The 27,394-nt window shown below is 38.5% G+C and overlaps 1 protein-coding gene across 1 annotated transcript in view; it reads left to right on the top strand.

Annotated features, from left to right (window-relative positions):
* The window catches only part of LOC150082409 (serine/threonine-protein kinase/endoribonuclease IRE1-like), a 402,966-nt gene that overhangs the window by 321,615 nt on the left and 53,957 nt on the right, over positions 1-27,394 (top strand). Inside the window, exons 18-20 of the mRNA XM_090380512.1 lie at positions 7,368-7,509; positions 17,578-17,586; positions 19,644-19,759. Of these exons, the coding sequence (XP_090236638.1) occupies positions 7,368-7,509; positions 17,578-17,586; positions 19,644-19,759 (267 nt within the window). The remainder of the gene's footprint in view (positions 1-7,367; positions 7,510-17,577; positions 17,587-19,643; positions 19,760-27,394) is intronic.

The raw sequence follows: 27,394 nt of genomic DNA on the forward strand, positions 1-27,394 counted from the left end.
CAAAAATTTCATTACTTAATACAGCATGCCCCACCCACTTTTTCTTACTATTGAATACACCATGAATTGTCAAAATAATAGAGCAAGCTTATCTGCGAAAATATCTAAACCTCCCAAGGACTTCATAATTCATTTCACAAATATACGTGGTCTCAATTCCAATCTCAACGATGTCCATTTCCACTTGCAGTCTTCCAAACCCCATGTACTTTTTTCTGACTGAATCTCAGTTATCAGTTGATTCAACTACTGCTCATCTCAGATGTCCAAATTATTTGTTGTATGATTCCTTTCGCCTCAAAGGTGGTACTTGTGCATATGTCAGTTCTGATATTCCCTGTCAGAGACTTGGCAATTTGGAATCTCCTCTCTTTGATCTTCTCTGGCTTAAAATCTCTCTACCTCATTGTGTAAAATTCATCTGTTGTCTCTACCGTTCTCCCAACTCCATTAATCACTTGGAGCTCTTTGACTTCCTCTCTTTGCAACTTGACTTTCTCCAGTCCAGCTTTCCTAACAGTGAGGTAATTTTCCTTGGTGATTTTAATGTTCACAACTCCAGCTGTCTTCCGTTTTCTAGTCACACCAACCCAGCAGTAATGGGTTGGTGTGACTAGAAAAGGTCGAGATGCTGAGGCTTTTGCAATTACTAATGACCTAGCACAGATTGTTCATTTACCTACAAGAATACCGGACAATCCTAATCATACAGCCAATACGCTTGATCTTTTTCTCACAAACAACCCTTCTAAGTACAAGGTTGAAGTGAGAGGTCCTTTAGGCACTTCAGATCACAACTTGGTGATTGTCTCTTCTCCAATGGAACCTTTATCTCATGGCTATTCCCAACCTCGTATTGTTTGGCATTACAAGAATGCAAAATGGGATGACCTGCGAGACTTCTTTTCTTCTTTTCCTTGGTCTGATTACTGTTTCAAAACTTCTGATGTCAGCGTTTGCTCAGATCGTGTCAGTGAAATTATTCTTGCAGGAATGGAATCTGTTATCCCACACTCCACTTTAAAATCTCGTCCTTTATCTAAACCTTGGTTTTCCAATAAATGTGTTAAGGCTGTCCAAGAGAAGAATGTTGCATATCGTAATTGGCTTGTTTCTAATTCTACAGCTTCATTTTCTGATTACACGAAAGCTCGCAACAATTGTAAAGCAGTTATTAATCAGTCCAAACTAGAGTTTGAACAGGCTAAGAGTAGAAAACTTGCTTCTTGCCCTAATGGTAGCCGAGCATTCTGGTCTCTTGCCAAAGCTATTAGCCGCAACTTTTGCCCATCTCTGCTCCCAACTCTGTCCAAACCAGATGGTTCTGTTGTCACTTCAGCCAAGGATAAAGCTGACCTGCTAGTATCCCATTTTTCTTCGAGCTCATGTATTAATGATCTTGGTAAAACACCTCCCACCATTCCTAACACGCTCCATTCAATGCCTCCTGTGGTCTTCCTTCAAAAGGATATCAGAAGGATTTTGATGAATCTTGATGGTAAGGAAGCTCCAGGTCCTGATGGTATTTCTCCACATGTTCTCAAAACCTGTGCTCCTGAACTTACTCCTATTCTTTGCCGCCTTTTTTCACTTTCTTATTCCAAAGGTGTTTTTCCTTCTGCTTGGAAATTTGCTCATATCCAGCCAGTTCCTAAAAAGGGTGACAAATCCCTCCCATCCAATTATCGTCCCATTGCAATTACTTCTACTCTTTCTAAAGTAATGGAGAAATAAATTAACCGCCAAATTTTAAACTACCTAGAAACCTTCCGTCTGATCAACGATCGCCAGTATGGATTCCGTCAGTGTCGATCCACTGGTGATATTCTGGCTTATGTTACCCATTTATGGACTAATTCAGTGGAAAAGTTCGGTGAAACACAAGTAGTTGCTCTTGACATCTCAAAGGCTTCTGATCGTGTTTGGCATAAAGGTCTTCTAAACAAGCTTCCATCTTATGGTTTGCCAACTGTTTTTAGTAATTGGTTATCCAGTTTTCTCTCTGATCGCTCACTGAGGGTGATGGTAGATGGCTCTTTGTCTTCTAACTTCTCCACTAATGCCGGTGTCCCCCAAGGTTCAGTTCTCTCCCCCACTCTTTTCCTCTTGAATATCAATGACCTTCTTCCATTGACTGGAAATCCTATCCATAGTTTTGCCGATGATAGCACATTGCATTCAACTTTCCATTTTGAGAAACCTTGTCCAGCTCAATCAGCTTCAAGTTCTCGAAAATCTGCTGCCAATTCCTTAAATGCCGATCTTCGGGTAATTCTCCAGTGGGGCAAAGACAACTTTGTTGATTTCAACCCTTCTAAAACTCAATCTTGTCTTATATCTCGCAAAAAGGATTCTTCCGCTCCTATGCTTATCTTTAGTGACACTCCGATTTCTAGGCAAAATGATATATCTCTTTTGGGGATTACCCTGACTTCTAATCTCTCTTGGCACAAGTACATTACAAATATTGCTTCCTCTGCATCTAAAAAACTTGGTTTTTTCTTTCGCTGTCGGCGTTACTTTTCTTCCAAACAGCTGCTCACTCTGTATAAATCGCAAATCCGCCCTGCCATGAAATATTGTTCCCACATCTGGGGTGGTGCCCCCAAAACCTCTCTCAGGCTTCTTGATTCCATTCAGAAGAGGGCAGTTAGGTTAATTAATGATTCATCTCTAACAGAGTCTCTCCACTCGCTTTCTCATAGATGCACTGTTTCTGCTGCATGCCTCTTCTACAGATACTTCCATGGGCACTGTTCTTCTGAATTGGCTTCTATAATTCCCGCTCTCTCTTTCAAAACAGTCCGAACACGTGCTGCCACCAGCCAACATCCATTTACTGTCCAACTTCAAACCCATAGAACCAACTTTTCATCTTCCTCATTTATTCATTCAACTGCCGTTTTCTGGAACAACCTTCCTTCATATGTATTTCCTGAAAATTACAATCTACAGAAGTTCAAGTCCAATATCAACAAATATCTTCTTTTGTCTTCTCAACCTCCAACCCAAGCACAGTACTAAGTACTATAGGTTCTAATACCTCTCGTGTTTGGGGTTCTCATAAAAAAAAAAAAAAAAAAGATAAGGTGTGACGCCTAAGCAGTGGAATAATGCAATCATAGTTTTGCTGCATAAGAAAGGAGATAAATCAGAAATTGGAAATTATAGACCAATTAGCTTGTTATCCCACATCTACAAGTTGTTCACAAGGGTCATTACTAACAGATTAGAAAGAATACAGGATTCTCATTTATGGATCACCTTCACGTAAAAAAAAGTAAATTGCAGCCATTATCAACCCACTGCTGGATGGAAGCCTCCTCAACAATTCATGCTGAGGGAAATGGACCCTAATCTGCCACGCTGGTCCAGTGCAGGTTGGCAGATCGACCGTATTTAGCAGTCAGGGGCTTGAACCCCGGTCTACTCAAAGAGCGTGTGCCGCTGCACTCCCGCTCCTGACCACTCGGCTACGGAGGCATTAACCTTCACTAACCTAACCTTGAAGTAATATCACAGCTAATGGAGAAAGCAAATTAATAAGGCAATGTTTCGGGCACTGGAAAGACAAGGCATAGATACCCCATATATTATGATTTTTAAGAAAATATATGAGAATACTACCTCCTTTATTAGACTAGACAAAGACAGTAGGAAATTTAAAATTGAGAAAGGAGTTCGACAGGGAGACACAGTATCTCTGAAGCTGGTTGCTGCTGCCCTTGAGGAAGCTTTCAGAAGATTAGACTGGTTGCAGAAAGGTGTCAATGTGAACGGAGAGTACCTAAACCATTTACGATTTGCAGATGACATTGTGGTCATAAGCCACGATCCCAAAGAATTAGAGGAAAATCTTAACAGTTATGCACAGTTAGTAAGGATTTTGGACTAAAGATGAATATGGCTAAAACAAAAGTAATGATGAACAAGTATGCCACAGAAAGGGAAATAATGATTGAAGGAGCAGTAATTGAAAAGGTGGAGTCATATACTTATCTGGGACAAGTTATTAGCTGTAATAATGATAAATGGCTGGATGTCAAGAGAAGAATAAATTTTGGATGGATAGCATTCAGGAAATATAGTCACATACTGAAGAGCAATATCCCAGTTTGTCTGAAACGTAAAATAATGAACCAATGTATACTCCCTACCATGACTTATGGAAGTGAAACTTGGGCACTCACCAAAAGAATGGAAGAGAAGCTGAGAACTACACAGCAAAGAATGGAATGAATTATATTGGGAATCAGACTGTTAGATAAGAAGAGAAATACATGGATTAAGCAGCAAACTCAAGTAAAGGACATTCTTATCAAAACTAAAATGGTCTTGATCAGGACACATAGCTCGGAAACATGATGACAGATGGACTAAGAAAATAACAGAATGGTACCCAAGAGGAGCTAGAAGAAAACCTGGAAAACAAAGGCGGAGATGGATAGATGAAATTCATGAGTTTGTGGGTACTAAATGGATGGCCAGAGCTTAAAACAGAAGGAACTGGAAAGTTGCTGGAGAGGCCTTCATCCTGCAGTGGATTGAAAATGGCTGATGATGATGATGAACCCCAGAGAAACATACCAGCTGTGTGGTACTACACTTAAGGTGGTAGAAAATGAAAAAGACGTGGGAGTAATTGTCCAGTCAGATATGAAGTTTTCTGAGCAATGTAGACAGGCTGCCAGGGCAGGTCATGGTGTTTTGTCAATGATATATAGGAATTTTGCTAGCAGGGAAAAGGAGGTGATTGTCCCTATGTATAAGGCAATGGTCAGGCTATGCCTTGAGTACTGCGTACAAGTCTGGAGGCGTCATTTTAGGAAGGATGTGGATTTGCTTGAGCTTGTACAGAGAAGGGCAGCAAGATTGGTGAGGGAAATGAAGGGATCCCCTTACCAAGAGAGGCTTAAGTTCTGCAAATTGCAGTGGCCGGAGACTAGGCACCTGCACTGTGATCTGATTGAGGTGTTTAAGGCCTTGAATGTGTTGAGCACGCTGAATTCTGATGGGATCCTTCCACTTGTTCAGATTATGAACTTAAGGGGGCATAATCCAAATTTAGAAAAGACAGATGTGTGGAAATTTGCCTTTAGCCAGCAGATGGTTAATTGCTGGAACAAACTTCCATGTGTCGTTGTGCAAGTTGATAGGTTAAATAAATTTAAGGAGGAACTGAACAGGCATTTGGAGGGAATAGTGTGATTTTTTTTTTTTTTTTTTTTTGTCTGATGCCGCATAAGCTCATACACTTGCTTTCTTGCATCACATGCCACTACTACTATAAGCACATCACAAATATTGTTTCCTCTACATCCGAAAAACTGGGTTTTCTATTTCGCTCTCGGCATTAGTTTTCTACCAAACAGCTGTTCACTCTGTATAAATCACAAATCTGCTCTGCCGTGGAAAATTGTTCTCTTATCTGGGGATGATGCCCCCAAAGCCTCGCTCAGGCTTCTAGATTCAATTCAGAGGAGTGTAGTTTGGTTAATTAATACTCATTTCTAATAAAGTCTCTGCACTTTGTATCTCATAGACATTCTATTTCTCCTGCATGCCTTTTCTATAGATACTTACATGGACACTGTTCTTTTGAATTGGCTTTTATAATTCTCACTCTCTCTTCCAAAGCAGTCTGAACATGTGCTGCAACCAGTCAACATCTTTTTACTGTCCAGCTTAAAAATCACATGACCAACTTTTCTTATTCCTCATTTATTCATTCTATTTCCGTTTTTTGGAACAACCTTCCTCCCTACATGTTTCCTGAAAATTATAATCTACAGAAGTTGAAGTCTAATATCAGCAAACATCTTCATTCTTCTTCTTCTTCTCAATCTTCAACCCATGCACAGTAGTAAATACTATGGGTTCTAATACCTCTCATGGTTGGAGTTTTCATTTAAAAAAAAAAAGAAAAGGAAAAAATCAGCTTTGTGAATTGGAGCAACATTTGTACACCTCCAGCCCACAGGAACTTCACCTGAATCCAAAGATGCTCTCATAATTATGTCAAAGGTTTCGCTTCTTCCTCTGCTGTCTTCCTTATTATAATTGGTTAGATCCTGTCCACCCCAGATGCCTTTTTTATGCTTAGTTTCAACAATTTCTTTTCCATTTTCCTCTCAGTTATTACAGAACTATTTAGTTACCTGTTCAATTTTGATGAACTTCTGGCATTCCCCTCCATAATGAAATTCTCATGTGTAAAGTAGATAGAAAATACCTGTTCAGTTTGTCACCGACCTGAACAGAATCATCAACAATTATGCTATTGATATGTGAAGTGGACCAATGTAATTCATCCCCTTCCTTCTAGTTTTAATAAGTAAAGAAGTTTTTGCAGTTTTTTCTTTGCATCCTTAACCAAACACTTCTCATAATCGCCTTAGCTTGCTTAATTTCCTTTTTAACCTGATTGCAGACTAGTTTATATCTACCATAGGTTTCTATATCACTTGATAAAATATGTGCATTCCATGAAATTTTCTTCTCTGCTGTGTGCATCTCATTAGTTTATGACATCCATTTAGGTGGCAGCACAATGAATATCAAAAAGCCTGCCACTGCTATGAAAATTTAAGAGAGTTAGTTTCTTTCTTTTTTTAGCCACTCAGAGATCCTGTTTGTCTTGTGTGACGGACCTCGTTTTTATCGAATTCGTTCATATGAAATAAGTTAATCGACATGTCATTTGACTCCCATAGTAAAGCAATGGGAGGATTCCCATAGGAGACAATGGGAAATCAGTTTCTTTTTTAGTTGGGAAACATTATTATTTATTTATTATTATTATTTTTTTTTTTTTTATTAACATGACTGTTATTTTTCCAATGTTTTTGATCTTTTTATGCAATATAATTTCAGAATTAAGAATAAATGTTTCAAGTTTCCCAGTTTAAACTGTTTCCACCCCATTTTTCCAAAATAACAGGGTTGGCAAAGTAAAATCAGTGATGTTCCTGTTGTTGTGGTTTTTGCCTACCTTTTAGAAGTTTGAATAAAATAGACTGGAAATCACTCATATCACTAGTTCTCTATTTTAGAAATGTATCACTGCATTTATATGAATAAATAATGATATCTGTATTGATTTTAATATTCCATTGTGATTTTATCCAACATAGTAATACAAATTTGTATTTTAAAAATAATTTTCAGCAATATTCAATTGAATGAAATTTTGGCACAATGAAATAAATGATTGACACTCCTGAGAAGTTTCTTGTGATGGAATTTTACTGTACTTTTTTTAAATCCAGTTTTGCATTAATGTTATGGTAAAGTTTGTAGGAGATGTTTATAAATATGATTTGTTCAATGATTTTTTTTTTTTTTTTTTGTTGTTCTTCTTCTTCAAGACTTGTGCTGTGGATATATTTTCTCTTGGATGTGTATTTTATTATGTTTTATCTGGAGGAAACCATCCATTTGGAGACTCATTGAGAAGACAGAGTAATATTTTAAATGGGGAGTATACATTAAATGACTTATCTGAGGATGGTAAGTTTGTAAATTATGTGTTTCAGCCAAGATTAAATATATACATGTACGAGATCAATATTCAGTGAGACACATCCCCTAATTTAAACACTCATAATCATTGTTAAGTGTATATTTTAAAGGTATTTGTAAATCTTACTAAAATTTAATTTAACCTCTTTCTATTACTTAATAATTAGTCTTAACACAGTTTATCAAAATAACAGCATATTATGAAACTTATTTAATATAAATTATTCAAATGATATGTAGACTACAAGGTTCCAAAATTGAAAATCTCAAGACAAAGAAAAGTGATTGCCTAAACACTGTATTTTCATCCATTAGGTGTAGCTAGACATTTGTTTTGCTGCTTTAACCTCTATATTCAGAAGTATTGTGTACTTCTGAATATAGAGGTTAAAGTCCTTTCCCACTTTTAAAAATTAATTAAAAAACTGTAGATCAAAAAGCAGTATTTTGCATTGTAATCAGTATATGTGTGATTATTTTTAAGCAATTTTAAAATTTTCAAAATTTTACCACAAGGGTGCTTAAGTAATTTATTCACTCTAGTAAACAAATTAGTTTTGTATTTGTTATAAAAATAGCACTGACATCAAAGAATTTGATTGTCTACTTACCATGGTTTTATTCCTCATCAATCAAGATAAATACTAAGTTCAAGTTTTTGTTTTTTAAATGTTGTCTAAAGGTAAAGCACTTTTAATTAACCTTATTACAGGGATGGTGATAATGTTATTACAGCCATTGGTATGTATCAAAGACACAAAAATGTCTCGAGGCCTCTTTGTTCAAGAAGAGCTGAATTAAATATTGTAAGGTTTTTCATAGAAGGCTACTAGAAATCCTGAGCCTAGAAGAGCCTGTCCATCAGCATAACAAAAAGTGATAAAAGGAACTAATGAGATTCAACAACAGGCCCAATCAAATTCATTGAGATTATCTGGTGCTTATCACACATCACATGTAATGGCACTGGTAGACCTCCACCCTTTTCCCTATAAAATCAAACATCTGTATTGAGTGGAACGACAAGGCTATGAGACCTAACATGATGTAGCCCAATGAAGGATAGACAGTCATGCAAGATCCAGAATTGTTGTTTAACATTAGCATTAGCATTAGTAGAGGCATATGATGCAAAGAAAGCAAGCTTATGCAGCATCAGACAAAAAAAAAAAAAAAACCCACTCCCATTTCACCCCTCCATTCGTTCAAAATACCTGCCCAGCTGAGCCTTGCACTTATTTAAGCTATCAACTTCCACAACAGGGGATGGAAGTCTGTTCCACCAACCAACTACCCGCTGGCTAAAGGCAAATTTCTGTACATCTGTCCTGCATCTGTCTTTCCTCAATTTGAATTTATGCCCTCTCAGATGATTATTCTAAGCAAGAGGAAGAATCCCATTGACATTGAGCATGCTCAAACCATTCAACGCTTTATACACCTCTACCAGATCACCTCGCTGGTGCCTAGTTGCCACACACTATAATTTGCAAAACTTAAGCCTTTCTTCATAAGAGCAACCCTTTGTTCCCTTCACTAATCTTGTTGCCCTTCGCTGTAATCATTCCAGCAGCTCTACATCCTTCTTGAAATGAGATCTCCAGACCTGTATACAGCACTCAAGGTGTGGCCTGACCATTGCCTTATACAAGGGAATAATCACCTCCTTATCCCTGCTGGAAAAATTCCTGTATATCATTGACAATACTCCATGAGCTACTCTTGCAGCCTGTCTGCACTGCTCAGAGAACTTCATATCTGCCTGCACAACCACTCCCAAGTCCCTTTTATTCTCTACCACTGTCAGTGTAGTACCACAGAGTTGATACGTTGCTCTGGGGTTGCTGTTTCCCATGTGTAGTACTTTACATTTGTCAATGTTAAACTTCATTTGCCACCTCTCAGCCCATCTGCTCAACCTTTCCAGATCCTGTTGCAGCAGCATAGTGTCAGTAGTGTCCTTGACAACCCTGCCAACCTTTGTATCGTCTGCACTTTGGACATTAAGCTTGATACACCATCATCAATATCATTTATAAATACAGAAAACAATAATGGACCCAACACCGAACCTTGAGGGATTCCACTAATAACATTAGTCCACGATGAGCGGTGTCCATTGATTATCACTCTCTGTCTTCTCCCCCTCAACCACCCTTTTATCCATAGCAGCAATTTGCCTCCAGTGCCACACTGCTCCAATTTGGGCAGCAGTCTTCCATGTGCAACAGTATCAAAAAGCCTCTCTAAGATCCAAATATATAATATCAAATTTATTCCTTGCATCCAGTTCTTTTTGACTGCATCATAGTATCCAATCAAATTGGTCAGGCAAGACTTTCCCTAAACAAAACCATGCTGTGTCCGAGCTATAACTGAAGTCTTGTCTAGATGATCCTGCAGTGCTTCTTTAGCCAGTACCTCCATTTATTTTCCTGGAACAGAAGTTAAACTAACAGGTCTATAATTACTTGAGTTGCCCTTTGATCCTCCTTTGTGAATTGGGATCACATTTGCACATCTCCAGTCCATGGGTACCTCCCCTGAGTCAAAAGAAGCTCTCATAATTATGGATAAGGGTTTGCTTACTTCCTTTGCTGCCTCCTTTAATATAACTGGATAGATCCCATCCACCCTGGGTGCCTTTTTTATGTTTATCCTCCACTTTCCTCTCAGTTATTACAAAATCATCTAGCTCACTGCCAGAGTTTACTTCACCACTGGCATTCCCCTCATGTGTGAATGTACATGCAAAATACTCGTTTAGTTTGTTAGCCACCTGAGCAGGCTCCTCAACAGTCGAACTATCAATATCCAGTGGTCCAATCTGATTCATCCCTTTCCTTCTAGAGTTTACATAGGTAAAGAACTCTTTGTTGTTTTTCTTTGTGTCCTTTGCCAAGAATTTCTCATACTCTGTCTCTGCCTGCCTAAACTCCTTTGTGACTTGGTTACAGACCAGCTTATATCTATCATAGGCTTCCATGTCACCCATTAATTTATATGTATCCCATGCATTTTTCTTCTCTGCCATATGTCTCATTAGTTCATCTGACATCCATTTAGGCCTAAACCTTGAACAATATTTCTTAATTGGTATGTTAAGCATAGTAGCTTCCAAGATAAATTCTTTGAATGCTTCCCATTTTGAATATGCTGTTGGTAACATCACCAGTTGGTCCCACCGTATAAAATTTAAATACTGTCTCAGACCACCGTAGTCACTTTTACGAAAGAAAAAAACCCTTCCCTTTACCCCTGATAGTGTTACCTCTTTGAGTAAATCCCACTTCAGCACACTGTGATCACTGCCACCTAGTGGTTCCTTTATCTGCAGATTCTTAATGCATGAAGAATCACTACTGATAATCAAATCAAGAGTATTACTCTCTCTAGTTGCCTCCCAAACATGCTGATGTAGAAAACAATCATTAAATAAATCCACAAAAGCCTTGCTAGTGTATGAGTGACCAACCCATAAATTCCAGTCAATATTTGGGAAATTAAAATCTCCCATTATAAGACTCTCTGATTTACTGGCCCACTCTATTTCCCTGTACAGTTCCTTATTATACTCATCAGAATCATTAGGCCTATAACACACTCCTGCTCTCAATTTTGATCTCCCAATGCTTATGTCACACCAAACTGACTCGACACTGCACTGTCCAGCGATGTCGACTGGCTTCACTTCCTTGGATTTTATATGTTTCTTAACTAATTGTATAACCCCTCCTCCCTTCCTATCTTGTCTGTCCTTTCTGTACACATTGTACTCCCCAAATTCCAGTTCTGCATTCTTTATATTTGTGTGACACCATGTCTCTGATATCCCAACAATATCTGCCTTTGATGTTCTGAGCAATACCTCAAATTCATCAAATTTATTTACCAAACTCCTAGCACTGGTGTACATGCAAGTATACATGCACCTGTTCCTATTCTTAGCTACCCTAACACATCCCATGTGTTTTCTTTTACCGCAATGACTCCCAGCAGTCTCTGAAATGCTCTGTATCTTGTATTCCAGTCTGCTACTTATTCCAATAGAAGCAGTGCAAGAATCACTTTAACCTCTGCTAGTGGCTACTGTTAATCTATTAGTCCTTGTATCCACCCCCCAAGCTAGCAGTTTTCCGACCCACCTAACACTGCCTCGATAGCATCAGCAAATATTTTTGCACCCTTTCTATTTAAGTGTATCCCATCCCTGTAGAAGCAGTCTCTCCTGTTAACAAGTACAGACAGGCTGAAAAAAATTCTACCCCTTGAGCCTTGCACTATCTTTCCAGGGCAGAACTGATCGACAACGCCCTCATCATATACTCCCTCCTATCATGTCGGAGCAGAATTGCAGACACTTTCAAATTCAACCCTAATTCACGGTGCTTTCGTAAAGGTGACTAGAGTGGTCTCAGACAGTATTTAAATTATATATATATGATGGAACAACCTGATAATGTTACCAACAGCAAATTCAAAATGGGAAGCATTCAAAGAATTAATCTTGGAAGCTAGTAGGCTTTTTATACCAACAAAGAAATATTGTTCAATATTTATGTCTAAATGGATGTAGTAGTAGTAGTAGTAGTAGTAGTAGTAGTAGTAGTGGCATTGTGATGCAAGAAAGCAAATGTATGAGCTTATGCAGTATCAGCCAAAAAAAAAAAAAAAAAATTACACCATTCCTCCAAATGCCTGTCCAGTTCCTCCTTAAATTTATTCAACCTATCAACTTCCACAACGACAGATGGAAGTTTGTTCCAGCAATTAACCATCTGCTGGCTAAAGGCAAATTTCCACATCTGTCTTTTCTTAATTTGGATTTATGCCCCCTTAAGTTCGTAATCTGAACAAGTGGAAGGATCCCATCAGAATTCAGCGTGCTCAACACATTCAAGGCCTTAAACACCTCAATCAGATCACAGTGCAGGTGCCTAGTCTCCAGCCACTGCAATTTGCAGAACTTAAGCCTCTCTTGGTAAGGGGATCCCTTCATTTCCCTCACCAATCATGTTGCCCTTCTCTGTAAAGCTCAAGCAAATCCACATCCTTCCTAAAATGAGGCCTCCAGACTATTCAGTACTCAAGGCATAGCCTGACCAGTGCCTTATACAGAAGGACAATCACCTCCTTTTCCCTGCTAGCAAAATTCCTATATATCATCGACAAAACACCATGACCTGCCCTGGCAGCCTGTCTACTTTGCTCAGAAAACTTCATATCTGAATGCAGAATTACTCCCAGTTCTTTTTCATTTTCTACCATCTTAAGTGTAGTACTACACAGTTGGTATGTTTCTCTGGGGTTACTTCTACCCATGTGCAGCACTCTCTCAAGGTTATACTTCAGTTGCCGATTCTTAGCCCATCTGCCCAAATTATCTAGATCCTGTTGCAGTAGCACACTGCCATTACTGTCAACAACTTCGACATTAAGCCTGATATAGCTTCATCAATATCATTGATAAATATACAAAACAACAGTGGATCCAACACCGAACCCTGTGGGACTCCACTAATAACATTAATCCACGAAGAGCAGCACCCATTGATTACCACTCTCTGTCTTCTCCCACTTAACCATCCTTTTATCCATTGTAGCAACTTACCCTTAATACCATTCTGTTCCAATTTGTACAATAGTCTTCCATGCGCAACAGTGTCAAAAGCTTTCCTGAAATCCAAATATATGATATCAAAATTATTTTTTGCATCCAGTTCCCCTGTAACCACATCATAAGATCCTATCAAATTTGTCAGACAAGACTTTCCCTCAACAAACCCATGCTGTGCTGAATTATTGCCGCAGTCTTGTCTAAATGATCCTGCAATGCATCTTTAACAAGTGACTCCATTATTTTACCCGGAACAGAAGTGAAACTAACTGGTCTGTAATTACTCGTGTCACCCTTCGATCCCCCTTTGTGAATTGGGGATTTGTTTGCACATCTCCAGTCTGTGGGAACCTCCGCTGAGTTCAAGGATGCTCTCATAATTATGGCTAAGGGTTTGCTTAGTTGCTTTGCCGCCTCCTTTAATATAACTGGAATGATCCCATGCACTCCAGGCGCTTTTCTTATGTTTAACTTCAACAATTTCTCCTTCACTTTGCTCTCAGTTATTACGAAATCATTAAGTATCCTCATACAATTTGATAACCTTCTGCTATTCTGAAACCTTAATAATTCCTCATGTGTGAATGTAGATGCAAAATACTCATTTAGTTTGTTTGCTTTCTGAGCAGGATCATCAACATTCAAACCATCGATGTCAAGTTGACCAATCAGATTCATCCCCTTCCTTTTAGAGTTTATATAAGTAAAGAAATCCTTGCTGTTTTTCTTAGCATCTTTTGCCAAGGATTTCTCGTAATATGCCTTCGCCTGCCTAACCTCCTTTGTGACCTGATTACATACTAGCTAGGCGCCTCCGTAGCCAGGTGGGAAAGAGTGGCAGTGCATAGCACACACTTCTTGATTAGACCGGGGTTCGAGCCCGTCACCACCAAATACGGAGGATGTGGAAAGGTCAGGGAATGACCACCGCATATCCAGGAGCAATATGGCTTTAGTTGCTGATGCTCCTAAAAAAAAAACAAACAAACAACAGGCTAGCTTATATCTGCCATAGGCTTCTGAGTCGCTTGCTAATTTATATGCATCACATGCATTTTTCTTCTCTGTTGCGAGTCTCATTAGTTCATTAGATAACCATTTAGGCCTAAACCTCGAACAATATGTCTTAATAGGTAAGAAATTTTATTAGCATCCACGATTAATTCCTTGAAAGCTTCCCACTTAGAATTTACTCCCACTGTACAGAATTTATAATCTTTCTGAGACCACTGTACTCACCTTTACAGAAGCAAAAACCCTTTCTTTACCCCTGATGGTAATTAAATCTTTAAGTAAATACCACATCGGTACACTGTCGCTTCCACTTAGTGGTTCCTTTATCTGCAAATTCTTAATACACGAATGATCACTGCTGATAACCAGATCAAGAGTATTACTCTCTCTGGTTGCCTCCCGAACATGCTGCTTTCAGATTAACTAATTAGACATGTGACAGTCAAGAAAAATCCATGGCATACATATAAATTAACACGGGACACAGAAGCCTATGATAGATATAAGCTGGTCTTGTAACCAAGTTACAAAGGAGGTTAGGCAGGCGAAGGCAGATTACGGCATCAGATTCTTTGCATCCTTTGGCAAAGGATGCAAAGAAATACAGCAAAGAGTTCTTTACTTATGTAAACTCTTATGTTAAAAAGGGGATTGAATCAGATTGGTCCACTTGATATCGATGGTTCAACTGTTCATGATCCTGCTCAGGTAGCTAACAAACTAATTGAATATTTGAACAATTGAATAATTGAAGAGTAGGAGACCAGCAGAATTACCTAACAAGTACAGGTCACTGTTGAAAAAAAGCCGTGAAGTAGGGTTGAATTTCAAAGTGTCTGCAATTCTGTCCAGACACGATAGGAGAGAGTATATGATGAGAACCTTTTCGATCAATTCGGCCCTGGAAAGATTGTGCAAGGCTCAATGGGTAGACTTTTTTTCAGCCTGCACTGTACTTGTTAACAGGAGAGATTGCTTCTACAGGGATGGGATACACTTAAATAGAAAAGGTGCAAGAATATTTGCTGATGCTATCGAGGCAGTGTTAGGTGGGTCGGAAAACTGCTAGCTTGGGGGGAGACAAAGACTAATAGATTAACAGTAGCCACTGGCAGAGGTGAAAGAGATTCTTGCACTGCTTCTATTGGAATGAGCAGAAGCCTGAAAAACAAGACACAGGATATTTCAGAGACTGCTGGAAGTCATTGCGGTACAAGTAAACACATGGGTTGTGTTAGGGTAGCTAAGAATTGAAACAGGTGCATGTATACTTGCGTGTACACCAATGCTAAGAGTTTAGTAAATAAATTTGATGAATTTGAGGTATTGCTCAAAACATCAAAGGCAGATATTGTTGGGATATAAGAGACGTGGTGTCACACAGATATAAGGAACAGAACATGGAATTTGGGGAGTACAACGTCTACAGAAAGGATAGACAGGATAGGAAGGGAGGAGGGGTTATGCTATTAGTTAAGAAACACATAAAATCCAAGGAAGTGAAGCAAGTCGACATCGATGAACAGGGCAGTGTTGAGTCAGTTTGGTGTGACATAAGCATAGGTAAATCAAAATTGAGAGTAGGAGTGTGCTATAGCCTAATGACTCTGATGAGTATAATAAGATACTGTACAGGGAAATAGAATGGGCCAGTAAATCAGAGAGTCTTATAATGGGGGATTTTAATTTCCCAGATATTGACTGGAATTTGTGGGTTGGTCACTCACACACTAGCAAGGCTTTTGTGGATTTATTGGATGATTGTTTTCTACAGCAGCATGTTCGGGAGGCAACTAAAGGGAGTAATACTCTTGATATAATTATCAGTAGTGATTCTTCATGCATTAAGAATCTGCAGATAAAGAAACCATTAGGTGGCAGTGATCACAGTGTGCTGAATTGGGATTTACTCAAAGAGGTAACTACCATCAGGGGTAAAGGGAAGGGTTTTTTTCTTTCCTAAAGGTGACTATGGTGGTCTGAGACAGTATTTAAATTCTATACGGTGGGACCAACTGATGATGTTACCAACAGCAAATTTAAAATGGGAAACATTCAAAGAATTTATCTTGGAAGCTTCTAGTCTTTACATACCAACTAAAAAATATTGTTCAAGATTTAGGCCTAAATGGATGTCCGATGAACTAATAAGACATGTGGCAGAGAAGAAAATTGCATGGGATACATATAAATTAATGGGTGACATGGAAGCTTATGATAGATATAAGCTGGTCTGTAACCAAGTCACAAAGGAGATTAGGCAGGCAAAGGCAGATTATGAGAAATCCTTGGCAAAGCATGCAAAGAAAAACAACAAAGAGTTCTTTTTTTATGTAAACTCTAGAAGGAAAGGGATGATGAATCAGATTGGTCCACTGGATATTGATGGTTCAACTGTTGATGATCCTGCTCAGGTGGCTAACAAACTAAATGAGTATTTTGCATCTACATTCACCCATGAGGAGTTATTCAGGGAGGGGAATGCCAGAGGTGAGTTAAACTCTGGCAGTGAGCTGGATGATTTTGTAATAACTGAGAGGAAAGTGTAGGAGAAATTGTTGAAGATAAATAGAAAAAAGACACCTGGGGTGGATGGGTCTATCCAGTTATATTAAAGGAGGCAACAAAGGAAGTAAGCAAACGCTTAGCCATAATTATGAGAGCTTCTTTGGACTCAGAGGAGGTACCCATGGACTGGAGATGTGCAAATGTGACCTCAATTCACAAAGGAGGATCAAAGGGCAACACAAGTATTAGAGACCTGTTAGTTTAACTTCTGTTCCAGGAAAATTAATGAAGGCACTGGTTAAAGAAGCACTACAGGATCATCTAGACAAGACTTCAGTTGTAACTCGGACACAACATGGTTTTGTTAAGGAAAGTTTTGCGTGAACAATTTGATTGGATACTATGATGTAGTCATAAAGGAACTGGATGCAGCGAATATCTTTGATATCATATATTTGGATCTTAGAAAGGCTTTTGATACTGTTGCACATGGAAGACTGCTGCACAAATTGGAGCAGTGTGGCATTGGTGGCAAATTGCTGGTATGGATAAAGGGGTGGTTGAGGGGGAGAAGACAGAGAGTGGTAATCAATGGACACTGCAGATCGTGGACTAATGTTATTAGTGGAGTCTCTCGGGGTTCAATGTTAGGTCCATTATTGTTTTCTGTATTTATAAATGATATTAATGATGGTATATCGGGCTTAATGTCCAAGTTTGCAGACGATACGAAGGTTGGCAATGTTGTCAAGGACACTACTGACACTATGCTGCTGCAACAGGATCTGGAAAGGTTGAGCAGATGGGCTGAGAGGTGGCAAATGAAGTTTAACGTTGACAAATGTATGGGAAACAGCAACCCCAGAGTAACGTATCAACTCCGTGGTATTACACTGACTGTGGTAGGGAATGAAAAGGACCTGGGGGTAATTGTGCAGGCAGATATGAAGTTTTCTGAGCAGTGCAGATGGTCTGCAAGAGTAGCTCATGGTGTCTTGTCAATGATAGACAGGAATTTTTCTAGCAGGGATAAGGTGGTTATCCCCTTATATAAGGCAAAGGTTAGCCCAAACCTTGAGTACTGTATACAGGTCTGGTGCCCTCATTTTAAGAAAGATGTAAATCTGTTGGAACGAGTACAGAGAAGGGCAACAAGATTAGTGAATGGAACAAAGGATTGCTCTTACGAAGAAAGGCTTATATTTTGAAAATTACAGTGTCTGGTGCCTAGTCTCCAGGTGATCTGATTGAGGTGTATAAAGGCTTGAATGATTTGAGAATGCTCAATGCTGATGGAATTCTTCCTCTTGCTCAGAATAATCATTTGAGAGGGCATGAATTCAAATTGAGGAAAGATAGATGTAGGATAGATGTGCGGAAGTTTGTCTTTAGCCAGCGGGTGGTTGTTTGATGGAATAGACTTCCATCCTTTGTTGTGGAAGTTGATAGCCTAATTAAATTTAAGGGTGAGCTGGACAGGTACTTGGAACGAACGGAGGGGTGAAATTGGAGCGTGTTTTTTTTTTTTTTCCCTTTGGCTGATGCTGAATAGGCTTGCTTTCTTGCATTATATGCCTCTACTAATGCTAATCACCTTTTATGCTCTTAAAAGAAGTCTCCTGGCAGACATGCCTTGGTCCTGTTCCACCTATCATTTTGTAGCATATTCTTCATCTCCCTGACAATAGACTCATCAATAATAACTAGTTCCTGTGTTGACCTGCATATTCTGCCTTCGAGATTGCCTTTGTGTTGCCCGATGCACTGGATTGAGCTCTGCCGTTGAGCTGGGTAGCTGATGGGTAACTTGACGGACTCGTCATATTAATTTCTTTGAAGAAAGAACCATACACCATACACCTCAAGTTCTCATATACACCCAGCAGAATGCTAAGTTTGCTCCTAATTTCTTGACACTCTAAACATCTAGCACACACACAAAAGTATCCTCCTTGGCTAGGACATGTCCTGTTTTAGACAAGTCTGCAAACATTTTGCACATTTTTTAGACTGTGATGCATTGGAGAAAGCCCCCTTTGTTTCTGCCCCGAGTCACAGTACTCTCACTAGTCTGTGATCTTTGCTTTGCAGCTCTAGTCTGGGTTATCATTTTCATTTAAATACAATTTAATTATCAATGAAATTTAATAAGATTAATAATATTTTTTATTAATTGATAATACTATAATAATAATAATACAGTGCTTCGTATTGTGCTATCTAGTTTTACCTTATACCTTACGCTATCAGTTCGAGATGTATATATGTTATACTATTTCTTATCGACTACAATATTGCGGCTAGTTCAATGATATTGGTACCAACACCGGGAGTCGTAACTTCCAAAAATCTCTAGTTAAATTCAAAATAAGAAATTAACGAATGCTGCTAAACCTATTTAATATCTCTGTAAAACACAATGTAGTATGTTAATTAACAAAGAAAATAAAAATTAAAAATACTTATCCCTTTACAGCAGCTAAAAATCCACCAACTGTTCTCTTCCATGACCAGAGCCCCTGTTGTAGAATAGATGTGTGGATGTTTGTCCTTAGCCAGTGGGTTTTGCTGGAACAGACTTTCGTCTGTTGTTGTGGAAGTTGATAGCTTAAATAAATTTAAGGCTGAACTAGACAAACATGTGGAGTGACCAGATGATTGAAATGGGAAGGTTGTTTTGTTTATTTTTATTTTATTTTATTTTTTTTTGGTTATGCTCTATAAGTTTGCTTTCTTGCTTCATATGCCTCATCTAATGCTAGTAAGTACAATTTGTGTAAATGAGTGTGGAAAGGAAATATCAAGAGAAAGATCTTTAATATCCACAGAATAGTGGAAAAGGAGGTTGGATGTACAAGCTAACTTCATATTTGGGAATATGAAGGAAAAAAGATTTTATTATTATTGAAATTGAAGTTTTCTGGATTTCTTATATTTCTGTATACTCATGAAATTAATTTCACATTTATGAATATATATATAGCTTACAGCCTAATACTGCAGATGATCAAAGCTGAGCCATCAGAACGCCCATCTGCAAATGCCATAGTAAAGCATCCTATGTTTTGGTCAAAGGAAAAGCAGTTGCAGTTCTTTCAAGTAAGTGGAAGGTTACAATGTTAGGATTATGGAGTTAATATAATAATTGCATTATATTTTTTCTTTAGTTTCATTTTTATAGCAATTGATCATTTTGAATATGTGCTGTTTTTATTATTTTCTTTTGTTCTCTATAAGCACAATAATTTAAAGACTGTGTGATCTAACGTACCATATGAATTGGTGCGTTAACCAAAGTATTCAACATGACAAACACCCTTTTATCAACTGTCTAAAAGTCATTCTATCCCCTCCACACCAACCAGCCATTGTACAAAAGCAGTCACAGTCATGCCTTGAAAGTGGCACAAAGTGTGGCAAAAAACTGACTCAACAACAAACCAACCAAAAAAAAAATATATGTTCCCATAATGGCATCCCAGTATTTGTGAATCAGCAGAAGTATATTGGTAATGGAGGGTGGGGTGACTTTTGGGAAATAATGAAAGAGTTTATTTAAAATGCAATGCAGTAGAGTATGTTATAGAAACGCAGTTATTTTTATTTATCATTTTACTTGGAGTTCTGTTAGATATGTTTTGCAAATAAACAATGTTTCTTTTAGTTTTGTCTTATATATGTTAGCCCAGCATTAATGACACCTCAGATTTTCACAAAATTTATAACAAAATGGTGGTGGGGCACCTGACAAGTACAGTAGACTCTCAATTTACCAGGATCAGATTAACCAGGACACTTCAAAATTCCAAATTAAAAAAAAAAAAAAAAATCAACCAGAAATCGTAAAATTCAAGTAATAACTAGAATAGGTATAAACAGATGTTTTGCAAGTCATAAATAAGTGACAAGAAGCGGCGTTATAAGGCGGCATTAGGAGATTAGTGTGCCTGTTATCTTGAACACCCCCCCCATGCGCTGTCTTCATGTCCGCCACTCAAAAAAAAGGCAAATGTTTAGTTTGTTTTAGTGCATTGTGTCGATTGTTGTGTTCCATCGCATTACAAAAAGACAAATTTTGTTTCATTATGCATGTCAGGGATTTCGGGTTTTTTTTTTTTTTTTTTTTTTGTTGTTCAGAAATCACAAAAATGATGGGCAAATGCAAGAGTTGTGCTTTCATTTAAACAAAAACTTGAAATTATTCAAAAGTTTGAAAACGGTGCATCTGTGAAATCTCGAAAAAACCCTTATAATGTTGATATAAATGAAAATGGCCAAACATTAACAAGTATCACGCGGAATTCAGATTTGTCAGTGGCAATGGTGAACACAATAAAGAAGAAAGAGAGAATACGAGAAGCGGTCGGCACCAACAAAGGTCAACTATAATAATAACCAAGGCTAAGAAATACTTACCAGTTTTTACAGTACTGTACAATAACATGTGTTTTTTCTTTTCTTATGTGCCACTCCGGCTACTTCACTGCTGTCCCCAGATAAAGTTTTTAATTGAACTTATTAAAAATATATAACTATTTTCCTTCATTCTTCTGATAATATTATGTGCTTTTTGTAATTTTGGCATATCAGGGATATAGCAACAATATTTTATTAGACATTCCTGAGTTACACAAACCTCAACTTTTAGGTTTTTTTCAAATTTTGCTTGTAGTATACTGATAATTTTTTTTTAATGGATTGCAATACTCATATGTGTTTTTTATTTTTTAATAAAAAATTTTAATGTTTTTAAAAATAAAACATGAAACTGTTAGTCCTTTTCATTTTCCAATTTAAAAACCTTTAAGGGTACAAAATTCAGATATGCACATGCATATATATATATTTCCGCTTATTATGTGTATATAAATATTTTTTTAAATATATATATTAGAGATTAATAGTCACTTCCATTTTCATATTTATTTCAAATTTGGTGTAATATGCAAAAAATCAAAAAAATTGCACGTTGCTACCTCAATAGCGAATATTGCATTTTGTGTTTTTGTCTTTATTATATGAAAACAGTATCAAACCATACCAAATCAAAAACAAATTGTGGATGACTAATTTATGGAACTAGTGGGAAAATAAACACAAGTAACCATGAACAAGAAACAAATATATGATTCAAAACTTTATTAATATTAATAAAGTAATATGGGTATGAAGTTGACATCAAGATTTAAGTTGTACAAATTATTTCTGAGTAAACTGGCATACTTTATATATACACTCAGCGATCATTGAATCATGACCACCCCCATCCATAATAGACTATGCCGCATAGCTTTCAGTATAAAAATTCTTACAGCTTTTTATACTAGAGCATTGGCAATTTACATTGCGTTGTGTAAATCAAAGTGATAAAGTAGCAGTTATGGGACATAGTAAATATATCACCGAGTTTCAAAAGAGCATAATTATGGGAAGTAGTGTGTCAAACATGTCTTGCAGGTGGCTTATGGCCCACTGTGATTAAGGTGTACAAAGAATGTACAGAACTGTAAAGGATTACACAAGGTGGCTGTTCGTCATGAACAAAGGGTGCAGAATGTTGTATGGGCTGAATGGCTGGTCGCTATGTTACATTTGACACAACAGTTGATTATAATAATGAAGAATGCAAGAAGAATATCCTAAATGATGATGCACCTCTCACTCAGACATATAGGATTCCACAGTAGACAGTCCAAGGGACATCCTCTCCTCAGTACTGATCATCATTGAATTTGAATGCTGTGATATCAGCAACACACTGGTTGGACACTGCAGGACTGGAAAGGAGTGTTCTATTCAGATGAGTCCAAATACTTGGTGCCTCATGCCTTTGTATATGGCACAAGCAACACGAGCCATGGGCCATCGTTCATGGTGCCCACTATCTAGGCAATGGCAGTAGTTGATTAATATGGGGCATGTTTTTCTGGCAAGAACTATGACCCTGATGCATATCGACCAGTGATTCACTGGTGAAGTGGTATACCAGCAGCTCTTAGGAAATCATGTGCACCCTGCCATGTTGCATATTTTCCCAGACGTGAAATGGATCTTCCAAGACTAATGCACCATGTCATCAGGCTGCACTGTACAAGAGTAGTTCGAGGTACACAGTAAAGATTTTTTTTTTTTTTTTTTTTTATGTATACCCCAAACACGAGAGGTATGAGAACCTATAGTACTTAGTACTGTGCTTGGGTTTGAAGTTGAGAAGACGAAAGAAGATATTTGTTGACATTGGACTTGAACTTCTGTAGACTGTAATTTTCAGGAAATACATATGAAGGAAGGTTGTTCCAGAAAACGGCAGTTGAATGAATAAACAAGGAAGATGAAAATTTAGTTCTGTGAGTTTGAAGTTGGACAGTAAATGGATGTTGGCTGGTGTCGGTACGCGTTTGGACTGTTTTGAAAGAGAGAGCGGGAATTATACAAGCCAATTCAGAAGAACAGTGCCCATGGAAGTATCTGTAGAAGAGGCATGCAGCAGAAACAGTACGTCTATGAGACAGCAAGTGGAGAGACTCCTTAGAGATGAATCATTAATTAACCTAACTGCCCTCTTCTGAATGGAATCAAGAAGCCTGAAAGAGGTTTTCGGAGCACTGCTCAAAGATGTCGGAACAATATTCCATGGTAGGACGGATTTGTGATTTATACAGAGCGAACAGCTGTTTGGAAGAAAAGTAACACCGAGAACAAAAGAGAAAACCAACTTCTTTAGATGCAGAGGAAGCAATAATTGTAATGTGCTTGTGCCAAGACAGATTAGAAGTCAGGGTAATCCACAAAAGAGATATAACATTTTGCCTAGAAATCGGAGTGACACTGAAGATAAGCATAGGAGCAGAAGAATCCTTTTTGTGAGATATAAGACAAGACTGAGTTTTAGAAGGGTTGAAATCAACTAAGTGGTCTTTTCCCCACTGGAGAATTACCTGAAGATCGGCATTTAAGGAATTGGTAGCAGATTTTCGAGAAGTTGAAGCTGATTGAGCAGAGCAAGGTTTCTCAAAATGGAAAGTGGAATGCAATGTGCTATCATCGGCAAAACTGTGGATAGGATTTCCAGTCAATGGAAGAAGGTCATTAATATACAAGAGGAAAAGAGTGGGGGAAAGAACTGAACTTTGGGGGACACCGGCATTAGTGGAGAACTTAGAAGACAGAGAACCATCTACGATCAGCCTCAGTGAGCGATCAGAGAGAAAACTGGATAACCAACTACTAAAAACAGTTGGCAAACCATAAGATGGAAGATTGTTTAAAAGACCTTCATGCTGAACACGATTGAAAGCCTTTGAGATGTCAAGAGGAACTAATTGTGTTTCACAGAACCTTTTTATTGAATTAGTCCATAAATGGGTAACATAAGCCAGATTATCACCAGTGGATCGGTACTGACGGAATCCATACTGGCGATCATTGATCACACAGAAGATTTCTAGGTAGTTTAAGAGTTGGCAGTTAATTGATTTCTCGATTACTTTAGAAAGGGTAGAAGTAATTGCCATGGGACGTTAATTGGATGGGAGGAATTTGTCACCCTTTTTAGGAACTAGCTGGATATGAGCAAATTTCCAAACAGAAAGAAAAACACTTTTGGAATAACAAAGTGAAAAAAGGCAGCAAAGAATAGGAGTAAGTTCAGGAGCACAGGTTTCGAGAACGAGTGGATAAATACCATCGGGACCTGGAGCTTTCTTAGCATCAAGATTCGTCAAAATCGTTCTGACATCCTTTTGACGGAAGAAGACAGGAGGCATTGAATGGAGCATGTTGGGAATGGTGGGAGGTGTTTTACCAAGATCATAAATACATGAGTTGGAAATAGAATGGGATGCTAGCAGGTCAGCTTTATCCTTGGCTGAAGTGACAACAGAACCATCTGGTTTGGACAGAGGTGGGAACAGAGATGGGCAAAAGTTGCGGCAAGAGACCAGAATGCTCGGCTACCATTAGGCCAAGAAGCAAGTTTTCTGCTCTTAGCCTATTCAAACTCTAGTTTGGTCTGATTAATTACTGCTTTACAGTTGTTGCGAGCTTTGGTTGGCAGAAAATGAAACTGAAGAATTAGAAACAAGCCAATTACGATATACAACATTCTTTTCTTGAACAGCCTTAGCACATTTATTGGAAAACCAAGGTTTAGATAAAGGACGAGATTTTAAAGTGGAGTGTGGTATAAAGGATTCCATTCCTGCAAGAATAATTTCACTGACACGATCTGAGCAAACGTTGACATCAGAAGTTTTGATTCAGTAATCCAGCCAAGGAAAAGAAGAAAAGAAATCTCGCAGGTCATCCCATTTTGCATTCTTGTAATGCCAAACAATACGAGGTTGGGAATTGCCATGAGATAAAGGCTCCATTGGAGAAGAGACAATCACCAAGTTGTGATCTGAAGTGCCTAAAGGACCTCTCAGTTTTGCCGTATACTTAGAAGATTTGACTAGCACACGCTTCTTGATCAGACCAGGGTTCGAGCCTGTGACCACCAAATACAGCAGAGGATGCGGAAAGGTCAGGGAATGACCACCGCATATCCCCGGAGCAATATGGCCTTAGTTGCTAATGCTCCTAAAAACAAAATAACAAACTAACAGAAGGGTTGTTTGTGAGAAAAAGAACAAGCGTGTTGGCTGTATGATTAGTATTGTTCGCTATTCTTGTAGGTAAATGAACAATCTGTTCAAGGTCATTAGATATTGCAAAAGCCTCAGCATCTCAACCAGCTGGGTCAGTGTGACTAGAAAAGGGAATCCAGCTGGAGTTGTGAACATTAAAATCACCAAAGGAAAATTACCTCACTGTTAGGAAAGTTGGACTGGAGGAAGTCAAGTTGCAAAGAGAGGAAGTCAAAGAGCTCCAAGTGATTAGTGGAGTTAGCATTAGTATTAGCATTAGTAGAGGCTTATGATGCACGAAAGCAAGCTTATTCAGCATCAGCCAAAAAAAAAAAAAAAAAAAAACCCCACTCCCATTTCACCCCTCCGTTCGTTCGAAATACCTGTCCAGTTTAGGTTTAAATTTGTTTAGGCTATCAGCTTCAACAACAAATGATGGAAGTCGGTTCCACCAACCAACCACCCGCTGGCCAAAGGCAAATTTCCGCACATCTATCCGACATCCGTCCTTCCTCAATTTGAATTTATGCCCTCTGAGGTGATTATTCTGAGCAAGATGAAGAATCCCATTGGCATTGAGCATGCTCAAACCATTCAAAGCCTTATACACCTCTATCAGATCACCTCGCCGGTGCCTAGTCTCCAGATTCTGTAATTTGCAAAACTTAAGCCTTTCTTCGTAAGAGCAACCCTTTGTTCCATTCGCTAATCTTGTTGCTCTTCTCTGTACCCGTTCCAGCAGCTCTACATCCTTCTTGAAATGAGGCCTCCAGACCTGTATACAGTACTCAAGATGTGGCCTAACCATTGCCTTATACAAGGGAATAATCACCTCCTTATCCCTTCTAGAAAAATTCCTGTATATCATTGACAAGACACCATGAGCTACTCTTGCAGCTCGTCTGCACTGCTCAGAGAACTTCATATCTGCCTGCACAATTATCCCCAGGTCCTTTTCATTCTCCACCACTGTCAGTGTAGTACCGCAGAGTTGATACGTTGCTCTGGGGTTACTGTTTCCCATATGTAGTACTTTACATTTGTCAATGTTAAACTTCATTTGCCACCTCTCAGCCCATCTGTTCAACCTTTCCAGATCCTGTTGCTGCAGCATAGCGTCAGTAGTGTCCTTAACGACCCTGCCAACCTTTGTATCATCTGCAAACTTGGACATTAAACTTGATATACCATCATCAATATCATTCATAAACACCGAAAACAACAACGGACCCAACACTGAACCTTGAGGAACTCCACTAATAACATTAGTCCACGTTGAGCAGTGTCCATTGATTACCACGAGACAACAGATGAATTTGACACAATGAAGTAGAGAGATTTTAAGCCAGAGAAGATCAAAGAGAGGAGATTCCAAATTGCCAATTCTCTGACAGGGAATATCCGAATGGACATATGTACAAGTACCACCTTTGAGGCGAAAGGAATCATACAGCGAATAATTTGGGCATCTGAGTTGAGCAGTAGTTGAATCAACCAATAACTGAGATTCTGTCAGAAAAAGTACATGGGGTTGGCAGACTGCAAGTGGAAATGGACATTGTTGAGATTAGAATTGAGACCACGTATATTTGTGAAATGAATTAGGAAGTGCTTCGGAGGTTTAGATCTTTTTGCAGATAAGCTTGCTCTAATAGTTTGACAATTCTTGGTGTATTCAAAAGTACATGGGGTTTGGCAGACTGCAAGTGGAAATGGACATTGTTGAGATTAGAATTGAGACCACGTATATTTGTGAAATGAATTAGGAAGTTCAGAGGTTTAGATCTTTTTGCAGATAAGCTTGCTCTAATAGTTTGACAATTCTTGGTGTATTCAATAGTAAGAAAAACATGGGCGGGACATGCTGTATGAAGTAATGAAATTTTTGAATATGGCGTACACATGGCAAGAATATACCCAGATCCTTGACATAACGTGGCCTCGACAATGCTCCCCGCATACACACTACTCGGACTCCCTCCAGTCACTATCTGGCAGAGCAGAGGTAGCAAGATTATACACTAGCTGATCCGGAAGCTTCCTAGAGAGTTACCAGTAGGTTCAGTCCGGTGTACTAACTAGCGGCCGGCCTGCGAACACCGTTTTA

Source organism: Mastigoproctus giganteus, chromosome 8 (assembly GCF_048544385.1).
Source record: "Mastigoproctus giganteus isolate SK-2022 chromosome 8, ASM4854438v1, whole genome shotgun sequence".
NCBI lineage: Eukaryota > Metazoa > Arthropoda > Arachnida > Uropygi > Thelyphonidae > Mastigoproctus > Mastigoproctus giganteus.